Source organism: Nelumbo nucifera, chromosome 2 (assembly GCF_055504915.1).
Source record: "Nelumbo nucifera cultivar China Antique chromosome 2, China Antique-T2T, whole genome shotgun sequence".
Classification (NCBI taxonomy): Eukaryota; Viridiplantae; Streptophyta; class Magnoliopsida; order Proteales; family Nelumbonaceae; genus Nelumbo; species Nelumbo nucifera.
Window position 1 is genome coordinate 70,527,985 of NC_142650.1, and position 22,126 is coordinate 70,550,110.

The window sequence follows — 22,126 nt, forward strand, 5'->3', positions numbered from 1 at the left end:
GGTGGCAGGTGGAGAGTTTGAAAACTTCAAACCGAGTGATGTTAGAGGAAGCGGCACCTTAGGAAGACTGAAGCTTCAATCTGCTGATTCTTCTCTGCAAACTTTGACCCAACCAAGGTTCTAAATATCAATACAGGCCGATATGCCGGTAGGGAAACTGTAGATGATCATGCACAATGTCCATTCTTAGCTTGAAAGGAGCATTAAAATTATGTAGAAGGGCATCTAATGTTTTCTCACTAATGGAGGGGATTTTTGTCTTGTATCCTTACTAATAAATACTAATAAGAAGGGCTTCTTGGCTCTGTTCTTTTTCTCCCTTTTTCTTCTTTCTTGCTTTCCTCTCTTCTTCTTCCTCTTCTATTCACCATTTCTCTTGCTGTTAATCTTCTACTGCAACCAGCATACAACTACCTATTCAATGGCAGGCACAGGCTGGCATGCAAATTAACACCCCTAAAATTTAGAAATACTACAGATTTCACATCACAAACATTGAGAAAATATTTGGTTCATGATCACCAGAATAAGTGTAATTTGTATTCAAGAGGCAAAGCATTTTTGTATGTTCAGTTGGCAATTCCACAACACTGAAAAAGCCAAGTGATGGTATGTAACATATAGACAGACTTCTGGAATTCGTGAACTTTTCTTCTTACTTCAATGCTTTCCAACTAATTTTGTTAGCTCATGATCAAACATATACAGTTCCCATCAATAAAGGATAGATCACATCACCCAAATAGGCATTACACAGGCAGACAAACCTGAAAAGAACTGCAACCTTGCCTGCCAGTCTGTCTTTAAAATCTCCAAGCTTGAGTTGCAATTTACCCCTGCTAATAATGAGCAAACCATATTATACTAATTAGAAAAAGCAAGATAACAAGTGAAGTAAGCAATAAAAGAACTAAATACATGCCTGTTGGCTCATGAGAATCTCCACAGCAACATTTGAATCTCCATCAGCAGCTGCAAGGGCAACTTCTGCCTGTGTCTGCACAGAATCAACATCTTAGTCACATACTCGCATGTGCAAAAAAGGCAAGATGCTATATTTGGAAAGAATTGTAAGGAAAGCATTCAAAATCGGCTCCTGAATGTACAAAAAGTTCTACCTCTGCTCTCCTTAGATCCATTCATTTTAACCAAGGGGATTTAAAATGAGATTTATCATTACGAAATAATGAAGCATATTTTCTATCTAGAATATATTGCATTGAATGTGGAATAATGTTAATCTCTTCATTCTGAAATTAATAAACAATCAAAATAGGATGAACTGAAAATTTCCTTCTGCAACCATGCCAGAGAAAAGCTAAACAAGCTGTAGGCTGTAACATACCCTATCAAAACCCATTGCAACAAGTTTTTGGATCTGTTCATCAGATGCATCCAAACCCTGCATTCAACGAACACATAAACCAAATAAATTTTAACAGAAACCAAGTGGAATATGTTTAATACTAAATGAAGAAACCTGCTGGTGCATGTGGCCACCTACAATTGTTGCAGAACCATCTACAGTTGAACGCCTGAAAACACTCAAACACCAAAACAACTGATGAATAGAAGACCATATAATCAACTGGAAATATACAAGCTAATTAAGAAATATGCATGTTTGTATCTCATTAAACTTTTTTTATCAATAACAGAATTTCGTTAGAAATATTAAGAACTACAAGATAGGGAGAGGTAAACTATCTTAACTCTCCACAAACAAAAACACTATTACATCTGAGCCCAAAACAACTGATTCCTCCCCACCCCTTGTATCTCATTAAACTACCCCAGACAAGTATATTAGGTACCCTTCTTAATATATTTGAGTTATTGATGATGCCGCAACGGGATTTGGAAATTCAATAGATAAAATGTCAAGCTCAAGATCCCAGAGGCAGCTTTGCTAGTCAGGTTGTTCACTGAAACAGTTCGGACAACCCAAGAATCTTCCAGGTGTAATATGTTTTTTTTTTTCTTGTTCTTTTTTCATGGATAATCAGTCATCCTAGAGATTGAGATGACCAATACCCAAAATGAACAACAATAGAAGTACCACCCCTACCCAAAATTACAATACAACAAACTATCGTCCCGTCTCCCAAAACATATTTTCTCTTACAATCCCTTGTTTAACTAACCCATCTGCCAATCAATTTGCAGATCCTTACACCCAGTGGACAGCTGCTACTGTCTCTTTTGGGATCATTAGTTTCTCTTAAGATGCGTCTAAACTGCCAAGGACACTTCATTATCCAATCCCAAACTACTTTTGAGTCTCCTTCAACAATGATATTAGTATGGTTATTTATCTTTGCCAGCTTTAGTCCTTGTAGAACTGCTAGAAGCTCCAATTGCATATCCGTGGCCTGCAGGACCTGAGTATTGGGCAATATTGCCATCTAACAATTCCAAGAGGTAAATGTTAGAGCTGCAATAATACACCAGTACACCCCTATCAACAAGGATTGGACAACACAAGAATCTTCCAACCACAAACTTACTGGTTCAAAGAGAAGATGTATAAACTTTGGTGGTAGAATACTAGAACTACCCTTATTAAAAGTGCACCATATCTGGGTGTATTAACCTCCTTTGCTCAAGATATAATGGTGAATAGCAGTGGAACTTCCAGGGTGGTGTCAAGGGAACAAGAAGTGTTTTAGAAGCACAAGGTGCAAGAGGCCTTTTGCACCAAAGGTGCAAGGTGCAAGGTGAGGCGAGTGCCATTTTGAAGCAAGGCATAAAATATTTTAAATATTCAAAAAAAAAATGCATACTTAGAATTTTTAAAGAAATTAAGTGTTTTAAAAAGCCTATTGGCTCAAATATGCATGCCAAGGCTTCAGATATTTGAAAGGTCTTTGCTTTTTTAGTTAAAAGATAATAAACCATTAATCAGTAGCAAGTTTCGAAGAACAAGCCCATCAATTGGTATCAAAGCTTAGCTTCGATGCCGACCACCAGATCTACAGTGGCAGAAGAAAAGATTGATCGGATTGAAGGGGAGGTGCGACAGAACACCAATGAGTTGAAGGACATTGTTAAGATGTGTCGAATAGGGGTAGTTTAGTCTTCTTCTGTTTATTAAGTAACTTGCTTATGTGGCTGTGTTATTAGAGTTACTCTGCCCCACACTTAAGTAAGGGCATTTCTGTCTTTGTAAACATGATTAGAAGCTAATATAGATTAAGGGGGTCGACTGAATGGGTTAACCATCAGATTTTCGACTGACCCCTCTTCTCTTCTTCTTCTTCTTCTTCTTCTTCTTCTTCTTCTTCTCCTCTTCCTGTTCGGACTACTGTAGCAGCAGTCGAAATATGGTATCAGAGCAAGGTTCCTGATCTAAGTCAGTTGGTAAAGCACCTCAGTGTTGTTCGTGACTCTTCACTTTCGTTTCTGGTCAGTCGATGGAGAGGACTGGTTCGCCCTAGGTCAGAAACATTACAGCTTGTCTCTCTGCTGCGCATAACTCTTTTCAACAAGGAAAGTAACTTCAGCAGTGAATGGTTGATTGATATTCTCAAAGGAAGGTCGGTTCTCTCTTCTTCTAGTGTTACTTATATTTCTGGATAGAAACCCTACAAGAAGCTGTTAGTTTTGAGTAGAACCTAGAGAACTAGGTTCATTGTTTCCCTAGGTAGGGCTGTGTGTGCAGTAGCCGAATGGTGTAGGGCTGCTGTAAGTGGCTGAGTGGTGTAAGGTAGAATGCAGTGAACTTGCCGAACTCCTTGTGGTTGTGTAATGCCCTCTTAAGTGTGTTGAACAAGTCTGAACTGGGTGTAGCAGATTTGGCTGTGTTGTGGTGCTTGAGTGGTTGTAAGAGGGCCTCTACTTGTGATTAATGAATGGTAAACTGATTCTTATGTGGGACGTAAGTGTGTGAAGTCAGCAGTAGTGTGAATAAGAACAAGTGTGTGCTTCCACTGTGGTGTTTAGAGACTGCAATAGGTGCTGAAATATCAAACTGTGAACAACATCAATCAGCTTGTAGCTGAGAAGTAAAGTTAGAGACAACTGTGAAAGAGTACAATGGCAGCAATAGGAGGTGGCTACAATGATCAGAAACCTAGTGTAGTAATTTCCTCCGACTACCTAGGGGTACAAATGACCTCAATTAAGCTAAATGGAGAGAACTAGGTTCCATGGGCTAAATCAGTGGAAGTTTTTCTCAAGGCAAAGAAGAAAGTAAAGCATGTAAGAGATGAGAAGCCACCGGTTGACTCTCCAGGGTTTGATGATTGGGAACAAGAAGATGCTCAAATCATGACTTGGCTGTGGAATAGTATGGAACCCAAAATCAGTGCCAACTTCATGTTCCTTGATACGGCTAAGGATATATGGGAGCATGCTAAGAAGCTATATTCTGGACAAGACAACACAACAAGAGTATATCAGCTGTATCAGGAGTACTTTGATCTACAACAAGGAACCAAAACACTAGAAGAGTACTATGCCTGCATGAAGAATATAAGGAATGAACTCAATGTCTATCATCCCCTTACTTCAGATATTAAAGTTCAGCAACAGCTAAAGGAGCAACTTGATGTTACAAGATTTTTAGTGGGGCTGAAGTCAGAATATGAACCAATTAGAGCTCAAATATTGGGGGGCTCTACTCTTCCATCACTTGAGGAAGTATTCTCAAGACTTCGTAGAATTTCTTTGGGCCAGACAGAGAACCCTACACAGTATGATAGATCAGCACTTGTGACAGCTAGAGGTGGTGGACATAGTACAAAAGGGGGAGGTCATTCCAGAGGGGGCCGTGGCAATTCCATGATTGGTCGGGGTGGCCGTGATTCAGGGGGAGGCCGTGGTAGAGGAAAAAATAATTCTACAAGGAAATGTACTCATTGTGGTAGGGATGGACACACAGTGAATTTCTGTTATGACCTACATGGCCCTCCCTCTAAATGGGCTAATCATGCTGTAGCAGGCGAGGTTGCTATCAGTGACAGTAAACTGGCAGACCGAACACCTCCCACATCTACATCTACTTCTGGGAGGGAGATGGTGAGTGTTCCGCGTGATGAGTATGAACGGTTCCTTCAAACTACTTCACAGCATACCACTGCCACATATGCCCAATCAGGTATTGCTTGCATGTCATCTAAAACTCCTTCTTGGATTATTGACTCTGGAGCCTCAGATCATATGACCGGGACTCCAGGTGTGTTCTCTTCTCTTTCTGAAACCTCCACATCACAAACTGTTACACTTGCCAATGGGTCCTCATCTCCCATTTGTGGTGTTGGTAATGTTGACTTTGTTTCTGTCCCCTTATCATCTGTTTTATATGTACCTAAGTTTCCATTCAATCTTATGTCTGTTAGTAAAATAACCAAAGCTCTTAACTGTTATGTTACCTTCTTTCCTTCCACTTGTGTTTTTCAGGATCTCAAGACGGGGAAGAAGATTGGTGGGGGGCATGAAGCTGGTGGATTGTATTACCTTGACGGCGGTGGATCTTCAATTGCACTTCAGACCTCCCTTACTCCTCTACAATGGCATTGTCGACTGGGACATCCATCTCTCAAGGTTCTCAAGATGTTGGTTCCATCATTGAGTCAGTTGTCAGTTTTACAATGTGAGTCATGTCAGTTTGGTAAACACCGTCGTGTGTCCTTTAGTCCGAGAGTTGAGAGTCGCATGTTGAGTCATTTTTCTTTGGTTCATTCAGATGTTTGGGGTCCAATCAAAATTGAGTCTTACAATGGGTACAAGTATTTTGTCTCCTTTATTGATGATTGTTCAAGAATGACATGGATTTACTTAATGAAAGAAAGAAGTGAATTATTTTCCATTTTTCAAAAATTTCATGCTGAAATACGTACACAATTTGGTGTTCCAATCAAAGTTCTCCGTTCAGATAATGGTCGTGAATATTTCTTACTGCATTTCAACAGTATTTAGAACAGCATGGCATTATTCATCAGACATCATGTGCTTTCACCCCTCAACAAAATGGGGTGGCTGAACGGAAGAATCGTCATCTTCTTGAAATTGCTCGGTCTATGCTTCACCACATGAATGTTCCTAAACGGTTTTGGAGTGATGCTGTACTCACTGCATGTTTTCTCATTAATCGGATACCCTCTTTTATTCTTCATGGTCGGTCACCCTTCTCCATCTTGTTTCCCACTTTATCTCCGTTTCCATTAACTCCTCGTGTCTTTGGTTGTGTGTGCTTTGTTCATAATCTGAGTCCTGGCATAGACAAGCTAGATGCACGCTCAATTAAATGTGTCTTCCTTGGCTACTCTCGGACTCAAAAAGGGTACAAGTGTTATAATCCCATTGCCCGAAAGTGCTATGCCTGCCCTGATGTCACCTTTTTTGAGTCTGTTCCCTTCTTCTCCCGTCCTGAAGCACCCCTGTCCTCACCCTTACCTCCTCTTCCTCTTCCTGTCAGTGATTCAGTTCCAGAGGCTGTTGTTGGAGTAGACTCATCTCCTCATCCAGTGCAGGTCACCACTGAACGACCACCGATCCGACAAGTGTATACACGTCGAACGACACCGGCCCCTCCTCCTACTTCTACCTCGTCTGCGGATCCTCTCATGGCTCCTATTGCTGAACCTTCAGATCTTGACCTACCCATTGCCTTACGGAAAGGTAAGCGTAGTTCTACACTCCATCCCATTTCCAATTTTGTTTCATTATCTCGTCTTTCTACCTCACATCGCCAGTTTGTTTCACTTTTGTCTTCTATTTCCATACCTAACAATGTTCAAGAAGCTCTTAGTTCACCTGGATGGCGGCGGGCAATGGAGGAGGAACTTTCTGCTCTTCAACATACTCAAACGTGGGAACTCACTACTCTCCCACTTGGGAAGCATGCTGTGGGCTGTAAATGGGTGTATACTGTGAAATACTTGCCAGATGGTAGTGTGGAGCGTCTGAAGGCCAGACTTGTTGCTAAAGGTTACTCACAGTCGTATGGTGTGGACTATATGGAGACATTCTCTCCGGTGGCTAAAATTGGTTCCGTTCGTGTTCTAATTTCTTTGGCAGTTATGTATGATTGGCCTCTCCTTCAACTTGACATAAAGAATGCCTTCCTTCATGGTGATCTAGAGGAGGAGGTATATATGGAGCAACCACCTGGGTTTGTTGCTCAGGGGGAGGGTGGTAAGGTGTGCAAGCTGAAGAAAGCAATTTATGGGTTGAAGCAATCTCCACGTGCTTGGTTTGGGAAGTTCAGTGAAGTGGTGAAGAGTTTTGGAATGAAGCAATGCCAGGTTGATCACTCCGTGTTCAGCTATGACTCAGAAGCTGGGAAGATTTTATTAGTGGTCTATGTGGATGATATTGTCATCACTGGTAGTGATAAATTGGGGATTGACAAACTAAAGGCATTTCTGCAAAATCATTTTCAAACAAAGGACCTTGGAACATTAAAGTATTTCTTGGGAATTGAGGTTGCCAGGTCAAAACAAGGTGTGAATCTGTGTCAAAGGAAATATGTCCTTGATCTATTGGAAGAAACAGGACTGTTAGGTGCAAAACCGGCTGAGACCCCTATGGAACCAAATGTTAAGTTGAGCAGTGATACAGGAGAAGTATTTGAAGATCCTGGAAGGTATAGACAACTAGTGGGAAAGCTGAACTATCTGACTATCACGAGACCCGACATCTCCTTTGCAGTCAGTGTGGTGAGCCAATTCATGCAGAACCCTCGTATACCTCACTGGAATGCAGTCCTTAGAATTGTGAGGTATCTGAAAGGAGCTCCAGGCCGTGGGCTATTGTATAAACCAGGAGGAAAACTTTAAGTAGTTGGGTATACAGATGCAGACTGGGCAGGCTCAGTGAGTGACAGAAGATCTACTACAGGCAATTGCACATTTCTGGGAGGAAACCTTGTGACATGGAAGAGTCAGACGGTTGTAGCCAGAAGCAGTGCTGAAGCCGAATATAGGGCCATGGCTCACACTACCTGTGAATTAGTGTGGCTGAGGAATCTTCTACAAGAAATTGGGTTTCACATGGATAAACCTATGAAATTGTACTGTGACAACCAAGCTGCACTCCATATCTCTTCCAATCCTGTCTTTCATGAGAGAACAAAGCACATAGAGGTTGATTGCCACTTTGTGAGAGAGAAGGTTCTTGCCGGAGAGATAAATACAGAACATGTGAGCTCCAATGACCAGTGGGCAGACTTGTTTACAAAAGCTCTAAGCTCAGGGAAAGTGAACTATCTATGTAACAAGCTGGGATTATATGACATATATTCTCCAGCTTGAGGGGGAGTGTTAAGATGTGTCGAATAAGGGTAGTTTAGTCTTCTTCTGTTTATTAAGTAACTTGCTTATGTGGCTATGTTATTAGAGTTACTCTGCCCCACACTTAAGTAAGGGCATTTCTGTCTTTGTAAACATGATTAGAAGCTAATATAGATTAAGGGGGTCGACTGAATGGGTTAACCATCAGATTTTCGACTGACCCCTCTTCTTCTCTTCTTCTTCTTCTTCTTCTTCTTCTTCTTCTTCTTCTTCTTTTCCTCTTCTTGTTCGGACTACTGTAGCAGCAGCCGAAATAGACATCAAGGAGACACTCTTAGCATTGGTCGAGCAGTTCAAACGATTGTCGGCGGCACTTAGAGCTTCAGAGGCCGAAGGATCCAGCAGCAGCAGCAGGAGCAAGCGAGGTGGAGTTTTCCCCGTCAAGGCCGCCAAGATAGATTTTCCACTCTACTCAGGTGATGACCCTGTTCCTTGGATATACCAGGCCGAACATTACTTTGAATTTCATGAGACCCTAGCAGACCAGAGAGTTCCCATTGCTTCCATTCACATGAACAGTGAAGCCATCATGTGGTATCAATGGTATCATAAGACCCACCCATAGACCACCAGGTTAGATCTAACCAAGGCTCTACGCATGAGGGTCGGTCCCTCTAGTTACAAGAACTTCAATGAGTCTCTCTCTCAAGAGTGAGACAGACCGGAACGGTGAGGGAATACCAGAATGAGTCCAAATGGTTGGCCACTCGAGTTCATGGCTGGCCGGAGGCCGCTCTGGTGGGATGTTTTATAGGGGGATTAAGGGACGATATAAGGATCGAGGTAAAAACCATGCAACCAACTACGTTGATTGCGGCGGTTAGCTTAGCAAAACTCTAGTAAGAAAGGTTGGACCGACTTAAGAAGCTTGGAAAGTCCACTGGGCTTCAGGCAAGCCCAATACAAAAAAAAAAGAAAAAAAAAAAGAAAAACTATCCTAAGACTGATCGAACCCAGGTCCACTGCTACCCACACCCACCATTCCAATAACCACTACCGCTAAGATCACACCACCCCCCAAGAAACCCGGGTCATTGACCCTACTTTACCGAAAACTATCATGCACAGAGATGCAGGCCAGAAGAGAGAAGGGCATATGCTATAATTGTGATGAGAAATTCGTCTTGGGCCACAAGTGCAAGGCCCAACATGCATACCTTCTACAAGTTGAAGAAGAGACCCTGGGGTTGAACAGATGGAGGTGGTCCCAAAAGTGGAATATTGTGTCATTTCCCTACAGGCTCTGTCCGGATACCAAGCCCCAAGAAACATGCGGGTCCACAGGCAAATCTTGGGGAGGAGAGTGGTTGTTCTGATCGATAGTGGGAGTTCTCTGAACTTCATAACTCCCGGACTAGCTCAGCAGCTGGGGGTAATGATTGAGGCAGTTCCACCCTTCGCAACCAATGTAGCCAACGACCAGCGTATCGCTTGTGAAGGGAAATGTAAGTCGGTTGAGCTCAAGGTTCAAGGGTATACTTTTAGGGTGAACTTACATCCCTTGGAGTTCATAGGAGCCAACGTGATTTTGGGAATATAGTGGTTACAGCTTTTGGGCCCTGTGGTATGTAATTGGGCCGAACTGACGATGCAATTCACACATGAAGGTCGTTCCTATACCATAAAGGGGGTTAAAAACCAGCCCATAACCGCAGAAAACTTGGACATTATCCTTAAACATTGTCAATACAGTGCTACCCCCTTATTGATGAACATGGGTTCAATGCCTCTGGGGCCCACGACCGCCCTTCCTCTGGAGATATAGGCCTTTGTCCGGATCAAGCCCAGCAACTCCAGCTGTTACTCCAAGCCTACTCTGACATTTTTCAGGAGCCCACTACCCTACCCGCCCCTAGAGCCCATGATCACAAAATACCAATTCAACCCGGAGCCCCACCCGCCAATGTTCGTTACCCCCATTACCAGAGGGTAGAAGTGGAATGGATGGTGAAGGAGTTATTGGACAAGGGTTTTATTCGGCCTAACACCAGCCCATTTTCGTCACATGTTATTTTGGTAAAGAAGAAGGATGGTAACTGGAGATTTTGTGTGGGTTACAAAGCTTTGAACAACATCATGGTGAAGGACCGGTATCCAATACCCTTGATTGAAGAGTTGTTTGACGAGTTGGGTAAGGCTAATTTTTTCTCTAAACTGGACCAGCGATCAAGCTACCATCAGATCCGAGTACACCCCAAGGACATACACAAGACTGCATTTAGGACCTCGGACGGGCATTTCAAGTTCCTAGTGATGCCTTTTGGTTTAACCAGTGCACCTTCCACATTCCAAAGGCCCATGAATGAGATTTTTAAGCCCTACCTATGCCTATTTGTGCTTGTATTCTTTGATGATATACTTGTTTATAACCCATATTGGGCCACTCACCTGGAACATTTGCAGCGTACGTTGGGCTTACTTCACCTCCATCAGTTGTTTGCTAAACCCTCCAAGTGTTCCTTTGGACAGACCCACTGGGGCACATCATCTCTGACAGGCAAGTGCACACCGATCCAAAGAAAATAGCTTGCATGGTCACATGGGCTAGTGCCACCTCTCCACGGGCCCTTAGAGGGTTTCTTGGTCTCACTGGTTACTATCGTCGATTCATCAAAAATTATGGAGTCCTTGCAGCAACCATTACTCGATTGTTGAAGAAGCACTCTTTTGAGTGGGATCAGAAAGCTGAAGAAGCCTTCCAATTACTTAAGAAGGCAATAACAACACCACCCACATTGGCCCTCCCCGATTTCATTCTAGAATCCGTGGTGGAGGCCGATGCATCAGGCAAGGGGATAGGCGCGGTCCTAATGCAGTAAAGTAGACCACTGGCCTTCTACAGTAAAGTAGACCACTGGCCTTCCAATTACAAGAAGGAACTCATGGACATTGCTCTTGCAGTCCATAAATGGAGAGCATATCTCCTGGGCCGAAAGTCCGTTGTTAGGACAGACCACCGCAGCATCAAACATCTGCTGGAACAGAGAGTTATGGGCCCTAACCAACAAAAGTGGGCCTACAAGTTGTTGGGGTTCGATTTTGTCATTGAGTATAAGCCTAGGCCCTCTAATGTTGTGGCCGATGCACCCTCCCGGGTGGATTCACATGATAGGGGTGTCGAAACCAATCTATCCTTTGATGGACCAATTAAGACAAGAGGCCTATGACGACCCTCACCTGGCTCGAATACGGGCCCAGACCCTTGAAAGTCCAACCATTACTTTCGGGTACGCCGTGAAAAATGTTTTCTACAAAGGTAGAAATGATAATTTCTGACAGGTCCCAGCATCACCAAGAATTGTTGCGAACTTTTCATGACTCAGCCCAAGGGGGTCATTCCGGGGCTCTCAGCATCTATAAGCGTTTGGCCACCCATAATCATTGGAAGGGCATGAAACGCATGGTATAGGAGTATGCCGCAAGATGTGCAACTTTGCAACAGCAGAAGTATAGCACACAAACACCAACTGGGTTATTGCAGCCTCTGCCCATACCAGAGAAGGTCTGGAAAGAAGTTACCATGGACTCCATAACCGGGCTTCCCACATCTCAAGGGATGTCAATAGTGTTGGTGGTTGTAGACTGGTTAAGTATGCACACTTTATTGCACTCTCCAGACCCTACTCAACATCCACAGTGGCCCATGCCTACATACGGAAAGTGGCCAAACTCCACGGGACCCCCACTCCAATTTGACCAACCGAGATCCCCTCTTCATGAGTACCTTTTGGCAGGCCTACTTCACAGCTCAAGGGGTACGCCTACTTCTCTCAACCAGTTATCACCCACAGACGGATGGGCAATCTGAAGTAGTCAACTATTGCTTGGGAACTTACTTACGGTGTTTTGTGGGAGATAAACCCATGCAGTGGACTCATTGGTTACCATGGGTCGAGTATTGGTATAATACCACATTTTAGATTTCGGCAGGAACCACACCTTTTAAGGTACTTTACGGGTGCGACCCTCCATCTATCTTACCTTACAAAATGGGGATGTCGTCAGTAGCTGAAGTTGAAGCCCAACTAACGACAAGGGGTAGCATACTCAAGACCCTCAAGTTCCATCTACAACAGGCCCAACAACGTATGAAGATAGCTTATGATCAGAAGCACTGAAGTTGGAATTCTCAGTAGGGAATTAGGTTTATTTGAAACTCCAACCATATAGACAAACGTCTCTGGCCCGAAGAACATCCCAGAAATCATATCCCCGTTACTTCAGCCCATTTCAGGTGGTTGAACAAATTGGGGTTGTCACCTACCGTCTCAACCTTCCTATAGAGTGCCAGTTGCATCCCATCTTCCATGTTAACCTTCTGAAGCCTTGTCTATCTTCCTCCGATGTCACCAGCCCCACCCTTCCTCCGTTCACAGAGGCAGGAGAAGTGGTGTTTGAACCACATTTGATTAAGGATGTCTGTTGGGTGAAAAGTGGTGGCAAAGTCAATAAACAGGTCCTAGTTGTATGGTATGGGCTGTCGTAGGAGGATGCCACTTGGGAAGATTACAACCAACTCCAAAAGCAATTTCCCACCATCAACCTTGAGGACAAGGTCATTCTTGATGGGGAAGGGAATGTTAAGACCGACGCAGAAGCAAGCCTAGACAATGAGACCCAGCCCCAGTTCGCTCAAGGCCCAACTCAGAGCACTCCATGAATCATGTGCGCAACACCACCTCCGAGGTTCGCTTACAGGCGCCGTCCACGTTAGGAGGAGTGATCAGAGTTTGTTAGTTTGTTAGAGGTTGTTGTCTCTCTAATATAAATATATGTAATAAGCATTCGTAAGGGATATGAAGGAAAACCTATTAGCATCTTCTTGTCTCTCTTCTTCCTCTCTGCTTCTCTTCCTTTTTCTCTTGTCCATTTCAAGAGGGTGAACTCCCTCGAACCAGCTCCATCAGTAGCAAGTTTCGAAGAACAAGCCCATCAAAGTATTAAAGGTAATTTAAAAGTTGATAAACCATTACAAAAACATAAATCCACAAAAAAAAACACGTTTAGAAAAGGTGCATGCCTTCAGTGAGAAACAAGGCAAACCAGAGGCATGCCTTTCCAAGGGGTTGCTTGGGCTTAGGTGAGGCACATACTTTGAAATGCCACTCTGCCTGTGCGCTTAGACATGCCTATTAAATCACTGGGAACAAGCAAATACCTCCAACGAAATGGAAATGGGTTCATTGTCTTGGAATTTCTAGTGGATGGTTTTGGAAAAATGGGTATCACAAATAAATCTCTTATTGGAGGAGGGAAATTGCAGCTAAATATGGGATATCCAATCGCGGTTGGCATTGAAACTAGTTATTTCCATATGATGGGATTAAATTCTGGACTAAGGGTCTTGTTAATTGTAGTGGATTTTATAGGGGATTCTCCCAAGTGAAAGGTGTTATTAGTAAGAGCCATCTAGGAGGGATAGGGTCAATTGGAACCCAACTTTGGGCAATCCCTTTTGATTAGAGAGATTGATGAATGCTACAAGTTCAATTTACATTGCATCAGGTGGGCCTATTAACAAATGCTTAAAATGAGCCTTCTCAAGCTAAAACCCTAGTTTTATGTATTTTGGTTAGAGTGTCTGTGGAGGTGGTGGAGGTTGGATGCATTTTGTGAAGAGATGGGAGATCCATCATATGGAGGGTCGAACCCTGCAGGAAGGTTGGGAGAAATTTAAAAAATTTCTTTACTCCCATCTGGGAATCGCATTCCCAATTTAGAAAACTGCATTTTCAAGGTTCGTTCTTGTAACCAAACTGGACCAAATCTGAAACCAAGATTTGGGAGAGTTATACCTGATACGGAATCCACACAAAATTGATCCTCCCAACGCAAGTGTTCACACCCAGAGTGTACCAAATCCTCCCTCCACTGAAGATGACACAACTTAGGATGAGGCAGGATCAACAGGTAGTTTTTCACCAAGAACCTTTGATTCTTCAGCAAGAATCAAATGGGGTAGTGAGCACAGCTTTAGAATTGTTTCTTCTAACAAGAAACAATATCAAAATCTAATCTTGATCAGTTCCAAGAAAATGGAGATCGAACAGGGTAGGGCGGCAAGAGCAGGGAGAAAAAGAACTGAAGGCAGAAACAATCAAACTAAATTGTCTTCTGTGTTGTGTATGTGTGTTTTTTTCAGATCCGCCATGCTCTCTTTATAGCCTTAAAGAGATTATCTCCTAATCTGATTAAGAGTCTCTTGATCCAAATCTTTATTTGGATCTGAACTCTTTAAGTGATAAGGATAATCCCTTATCTTATCTGCAGTTCAAGATCAGCTTTTCCTATTCAAATTAGGAGTTCCCTGATTCAAATCTCTATTTGGATCTGAACTCTTCAAGTGGATAAGAGTTATCCTCTTATCCTTATCTGCTAATCCATACCCAGATTCGCCCCTATTTAGCTAATCCAATTAACCCAGTTCAAAATGGGCTTTAGGCCCATTAAGCTTTCATGTTCACTACGTTTTAATGCTAGCTAGTTTGGCTCTCTTTGTATGGCGTGGGATCCTATCATTGATCTACACATCAGCCACATGGGTTTAGCCTAGCCTCTTTTACAAGGCCTGGCCAAATTCACTATTGAATATAGTGAACCCCTGAGTCCATCACCATGGGTTCTCAATGGGCTCAACATTCACACTAAATGGTCCTTGAGTCCAACCATCTTATGAAGGCCCAAGGACTGTGGGTAGATGCAAGATTAGCCCATTAATTAGGTATAACTCCCAATGGTCTTACACTTAACCTCTCATCCTTTAATGATCTTACACTGCCCGACAAGAGAGGACCTCTCCCTCGGCTGCAAGGTACAATGCTGCACTCTCTACTCACATGCATCCCGGGAATTAAAACCTTTTGCAAACAATTTGTGAAAACATAAAATATAAGTATATCTCTATATAAATATATTTTGCAAAACCAAATTTCAAACACATTTGAAATCCACTGCCGGCAGTTTAACTTTCCATCAGAGAGCGTGCATTTCCCCGACCATTCACTTTGTCCGACAAAGGGACTGATCATGTCACTATGATCACCCACTCAGATGAATTCTCGGGCTATCCCAACATACCCAGGTTTTGACCCCCTCTAAGGATCTCACTGATTGGCACATCAAAGATAGCCCAATCCAACACCTAATGCAGTATCATAATCGAGTCTAGGGGTCAGGTGTAACATTCCAGTTTTGCCCATCTGTCTCCAAGGTCCAGGGCAATACTAGAATTTGGTCCGGTTCAGGGTTTCAAGAAAACCCACACTGCATGTACCTCAGGTCTCACCCTGGCAGCTGAGACAAGCCACCCCAACCAACTTGTCGGCACATCAGTGTCAGCCTTGGCAGGATAAATCTCCCCAGATCTATCCAACGGCTATGAAGATTCTAAACTAACACGAGTCTCATATGTGTCCAATTTAAGGGTATTACACAGAAACACCACAATAACATGAATCAAATATGTACTTTATTCATTTACAATAAATGTCATAATGTACATCATGCTAATTGGAGCTAAGGGCATACACTATCTAACATTTGGGTCATTATTGCCTCCACCCCCAGAGTCAAGGCTTTCATGTGGCTTGGATTTATTATAAAGTTCTTACTACTGATCATCTCAATAAGGTGAATGTTGATGTGATGGGCTTTGCTATCACATGTTTATGCTTTACCCTCATTGCACTCGAAAAAATAGAGGCCTCACAGCTCCTTATAGATATGTTCACCATGCAAAGAGATGGAGAGTCAATCAATCAATTTTCATTGTGTGCTCAATCTCTTCAGCTTTATGGAATTTTTCTTTCACTTTTCATGGTGATTGGATTTCCCAGACTCTAGTCATTCCATGCTCTGATGGACTGACTACCTCTTAGGGAGCAAGGGGTCAATCCTGTCAAATATGGTCCTATTTATGACACATTGGCCTGGTTGGAAAAAGAGGAAGTGGAGGATCATTGGATTGGAAAGGCCTTTTGCCCATAATTATGTGGGACGGTTGTATGACAGAAAGGTATGATACTAGAAGAATTTTGACCAATAAACTCCCCCACCCATGAGTTTTGATGAATACCAGCTGCTTGGTTACCACTTTTATGATATTGGTTGATTGGTTACAAGCTTTTCTAGTATCATGCCTTTTCTACCTGTTCAGTGCCATATTCAATATTAAAGTACTAGCACTTTCTTACTATCTTCAAACAATGTCCTTGTCAACTGCCCTAGCTCTTTTAGCCCCCTCAACCTGTAACAGATCGCTTCTTACAGATGCTGTAAACAGTCTTCCCTGCATGTTACCAGTCCTCCCTCTAATTCTGCAAGTAGTCATTACAACTATCAACAGCTCACTTTTCTTTGCAAAAAGAGTTCATTCTTTTTCTATTTTTATATTTTGATTTTCCGGTTCATGGTTCATGTGGAATTAGTTCTTTTTTTGTGTGTGTGAAAAGATGCGGAATTAATCAGTCCATATCCACCTATACTCATCAATGTTCATCAATACTATCAACTCACAAGAACGGGTACAAGTGGAATTGCACAAATACTCCAATATTCCACCAGTGCCACATGACCCCCTTGAAAATCTGATAAAATGTGCCATGCATCTTCCATGTCATATTGAGATTTTGAACCTTGATTATATCTATGATTTTACTATATAAAGCAATTTTCATTATTATTAAGCATTTAGATACTTTTTGTTCATTCTATCATTCATTTATATGATTTCCCTACACAAAAACATGCATGTATAATGCATTTCTTATCCTAATTATTTTAGTTTCATGTTTTTTCCTAAAAATTGATAACCCATGATGTTGCTCGACAAGTCATAAGCTTCAAATTTGAGGTTTATGCATCTAAAGGTCCTAGCACCCCATATCATGCCTCTACATCTTCAATCATTGTCAATAATATTGAGAACATTCATATATCTTTTTGGTGCTAGACATACCATTTCTGCTAAGGATAGCTAATAGTTTTCCCAGTTCCAAGTAAGACAGGATTACGTCAAATCAACTAGGTCAACTTCCTCCAGATCAGTCATTGACTCAGCTAGGCTTGAATAGAGCAGCTTGAACCAGTGGGATGCTTCCCAATTTTATTATTGTCTAAGTGGGCATTAAGTCACCAAGCATGTCTAAAAGAACAACCAAAAGGAATTATTCAAGTACCTCCCATCCGACCTCTGTCCTATACCAGATTCTGCTCTTTCTGATGAATGATCTAAGGTGCTGTCATCTAAGAGCCTAGCTTGTAGGGTTGAAGCAGAATTTATGTCAGAGGCTGCTTGATTTCTACCAGAATCAAGTGTCCGTCCTCTTCCAGGAAACCTGTTATCCTGTTGCAAGTTTGCTACCATAAGTTAAAAGAAATGCTATTCAAACAAAAACATATTTTAAAAACTCGATCAAACACTAGAGGATAAAAGAATTCCCAAAAATATAAAAAAAAAAAAACAATAAAGAATAAATAGATGGGATTAGACAAAGTTGAATAAAAACACAGAGCCAAAAATATTTCCTTCCCCATCTATCTTCTTTCTGCTTTTATTGTATCCACATGAGACTACTGCCAAAAAATGCCAACTAAATTTTTCCTATTTCCACAATCACAAAAAAGTACAGACCATCATTGCAACCAAAGATTCAGTACAGCAATAAGCTCAAAATGTATTTGTCATAAGTTCAGGCCATGGATTTCAATAACAGATTAAGTATTCCAGTTATTTCTACTGAGACCCTTCTGGAGCATCTTCTTTACTGTTATTATTAGTCTGGAGTAAGCCAGAACCCAATGATCTTCATTGTAAAGAGATTTCATTAATATCAAGATCAAGAATTACAATTAGGTGGGGTTTTTTCCACCTAAGAGGCAACTTTTTCGTTTATAATTTTTCCCAAAACATTTGGTGTGAACTGTCCCTTGTTTAGCCAAGATACCCGCCATCCCATTTGCTGATCTTCTCACCCGTTTAAAGACAACATTTTTTTTTGATAATTGAAAAGAGATGATATATCAGAAATGTTACAAGCACCCCAAGGAGAGGCACGAGGTGCAACCTCCCTTGAGATTAAAGTGCAAAAGCTACAACAAAAACATTACAATGTTGCCCAGTACAGATGTTCCCTCAAAACCCCTTGTTTAGCAAGATGATCAGCCAAAGCATTTGCTGATCTGCTCACCCAATGTGAGCTAACAGACGTATTATTTGTTAACCAGCTTGCCTTTTTTAGGAAGTCCTAGTAGCACCAAATGACTTATCACGGCTCTGTTAGCCAGCTCACAACACTCTTAGAATCTCCTTCGATGAGAAGATGCTCAACTCCTAATTCATTTGCTATCTGAATCCCCTGTAAAGCCACCAATAATTCAGCCCTGACTGAGTCTCCTACTCCCGCTGGACCAGAGTATAAGGCTAAGATGTTGCTGTCTTTATCTCTCAAGACTCATCCTATGCCTGAGGGGCCAGGGTTTCCTTGACTGCTTCCATCAAAATTCAACTTTACCCAACCATCAGGTGGTGGGGTCCAAGAAACAATGACCTTTTCCTTCCTGGAGGAGCTGTTTGTCACTGCTAACCAGTTCCTCCAAAGGTCGTCAAAGGTGAACAATTGGAAAGAATCCAAAGTTTTCAGCCAGTGAATTGCCCTTGTTAAGATACACTCCTTGATGAATAAAAGACTTCATTCCTTTTCTGGAAAATCCTTGCATTCCTTTCTTCCCAAATTATCACAGCTCTAATACATTTCCACATAATTCTTCCTCTATTGTTGGGCCACACAAAAGCTGATGGATCAAAGAGTTGGCTCATATCCGCAGGTTAGTTCCACCTACATCCAAACAAGGCAAAAATCCAAGCCCAAATAGCTGCAGCAAAGGTATAGGAAATTAGTAAGTGGAAACAATCCTCACCATTTGCTTTACAAAGAAGACACCAAGAGGGGACAGGCACAAAAAAGGTTTTTTCTTCTACAACCAGTCCAAAGTATTAATCTTCCCAAGAAACACTTCCCAGCAGAAGAAAGTGATTTTAGGGGGAATAGGCCTAGTTCAAAACTCCTTAATTGGAAAAATAAACTATAAAGCAGGAGCACAAAGGACCTTGAAGGAGGCACAAGTAAAGAGACATTTAAAGACAACACTCAGCTCCCTTGTTATGCTTTGAATTTCCCAAAAAGTATGTCTATAGATCCATGGGGTTTGGGAACTGCATCTTGTCCATGAAATAACCTCCAAGTTATGGAATCCAAATTGCTTAGCAAATTAAAAGCTATGGAGTAGCCCACATAGTTCTGCTGTCAATGCATTACCATGTGTTAATGGTCCTGAAAACAATGCCATCACCTTTTCTTCTATGTCTCAGAAAATCCATCCCATTCTTGCCACAACCTGATTTCCAAAAAAACTCCCATCAAAGTTGAGTTAAACAAAGTTGGTTGTTGGGGGTCTCCATTCCATGTTTACTCTTTCCCTGATTTGAGCCGACAATGCCACTTCTTTCCACGTTCTCAGAATGTCATTTATTGAAAAACTTTGGAAAACCTCCATATTCTTTCATTTTCATCATATCAAAGATCTCCATCTCTGTTCTATTCTTTTCACTGAAGATCCTCCCATTCCTTTCTCCCCACACAGTCCATACCATGGCAGCTTTCACTGCTTTCCACATAATTCTTCCCCTTTTCTTCGGCTGTCTCAAGAAGTTTGGATCAAGGAGACCCATCACATCCTGAGGAGGAGTCCAACTGCACCCAAAGAGAGAACAAAGACACTCCCAAATACAAAATACAACAGGATAAAAAGATGTGGGAGATGGTTTCACCACTGTTTTTGCACAGAAAGCACATCTGAGGAGAAAGGCACTTATTTGGCCTTCTTTTCTACAGGTAGATGTTCACCTTTGCATTATTATTTTGCAACTCTGATGAGAAAAAGAACACTGACCTAAAGGAATAGAATTAGGAAGACAAACGGGAGGCTTTTCTTCACTAGAATTCTCCTCTTGAAGAGAGGCACAAGTGGGAAAAAGTTATGTCTTCAATAAAAGCCACATCTATAGATACAACATCTTCCAGAACAAGGATCAAAACACTGATATCCTTTTTGAGTAGTAAAGTAGCTAGGAGAACACAATGAATAGACTTGGGATCAAATTTACCATGACGAGAACTGAAAACATGAACAACCAAAGACCTTCAAAAGAAGGTGGAAAGAAGGATCATCAAGAAAAAGTACCTAGTGTGGAAACTGGAGCTGCAAGAACTTAGATGGTAACCAATTTATGAGATACACCACAGCATCAACAGACTTGAAAAAAAAAAGTAAGAAAAAATAACCACAAAGATCATAAAGAAACATGGCCTGTGCAATAATGGCACAGTCTTCTTTAATTCAAAGGCATATCAAGACTATCTTCATGAGACACGGGACATACACCAGAGCTTGACATGCTGGCAAATCAAGAAGGTATACCCCCATTAACTTCACAACCACTTCTAATCATCTTCCCCATCTTCAAGTCCTGAAAAATACAACAACGTGGGCAGAAAGTCACACAACTATTCAGGCTTTTTGGCAAGAGAACTAACTGATAACAAATTTGTGTGAAGGGAATAGGTAAGAGAAAGATTATCACTTAGTTTGACTTCTCCCATAATTGAAGCCAGTGTATGAGATCAATCAACTATAGTGATTTTATTACAACTTGCAAATGAAAGACCACCACCTCTTTCCTACCTACCCTCAAACCTTTCAGCAATCCCCAATCATCAGTTCTAGTGATTATCCAACTCAAAAAATCACCTATGAGAGTAAAAAGGACCCCCCTGCCTTAGACCTCTCTTCTCTGGGATAGAATCCTTAGTGAACCCATTAACTAGGATAGTAATGACAAGACTATAAGCATCCCTAGACCCATATCCTCCATATTGCTCCAAACCCCGTCTTTTCTAACAGAACATCCAAAAAGACCAATCTACCATGCCATATTCTTTTTCTCAATCCAATCTGCAAAGCCATCATTTCTTCCCTCCACCCCAGCCTCTTGCATACCCTCAGTAGCAATTAGGATTTGTTCAGTAATCTGTTTATCCTACATAAACACTCCCTAAAATTGGGACACAAGAAAATATAGCACTACCATAAGCATAAGGGAGAGAACCTTGGCAATGATCTTGTACATTCCACCTACTAGACTAATGGGCCTGAAATCTCTAAGAAGGGAATCATCTGAGTTCAAGGGATTAATGCTAAAAAAGTTGCATTTGCACCAGGATTAATGATACTCCTGGAAATGGAATTCCCTCAAAGCCTCCATTAAATCAAACTTTATAATATCCCAGAACTCATGAAAGGAAACCCTAGAAAAACTATTGGATCCCAATGCCTTATCCATTCCAAAGGCAACACTTTTTACTTCCATCTTCCCCGAAAGGTCTCTCCAAAGAAAAAGGACAGCTCAAGTAAGGAATGGCTAGTCTAGGCCAGAAACAAAAGCTCTGATTGGAAGGGGAGAGCTATAAATTTCTTTAGAACAATCTACTATTACCTACTCTATCTCTCTTGCCTGGTTATCTCCAATCCATTGATCACAGGATCCTCATTAAGGACATTAAGGGTAGAAAGGAATTAACTACCTATGAAAAGAGGGTTCATAAAATTGAACTTTGATGGACACAACTGTGGTAACCCGAGACCATCAAAAATAGGGAGGTGTTATAAGCATGGTTTAAGGTATTAATACACCTGATACGCACGAACAAGCGTATCAGGTGTTTCACTACTTAATAAATTTGCTTTTTTAGTTTTTTTGTCAAAATTGCATCAGG

The 22,126-nt window shown here is 41.7% G+C and overlaps 1 protein-coding gene across 8 annotated transcripts in view; it reads right to left on the bottom strand.

The window, feature by feature from the left end:
• Window positions 1-506: 506 nt before the first annotated feature.
• The window catches only part of RBL15 (RHOMBOID-like protein 15), a 65,345-nt gene continuing 43,725 nt past the window's right edge, over window positions 507-22,126 (bottom strand). Inside the window, exons 9-13 of one of the 8 annotated variants that reach the window (XR_016082415.1) lie at window positions 17,471-17,637; window positions 1,501-1,535; window positions 1,346-1,402; window positions 923-997; window positions 507-836 (exon numbers count right to left, since the gene is read on the bottom strand). Coding sequence is in view for 6 of the 8 variants with exons in the window: in XM_010248846.3 (XP_010247148.1) it covers window positions 911-997; window positions 1,346-1,402; window positions 1,481-1,535; window positions 17,471-17,637 (366 nt within the window). In the remaining 2 variants the exon portion in view is untranslated. Of the gene's footprint in view, window positions 840-910; window positions 998-1,345; window positions 1,403-1,480; window positions 1,536-17,470; window positions 17,638-22,126 lie in introns of those variants that run through there. The other 7 variants (XM_010248849.3, XM_088897760.1, XM_088897759.1 and 4 more) reach the window with 7 other exon arrangements.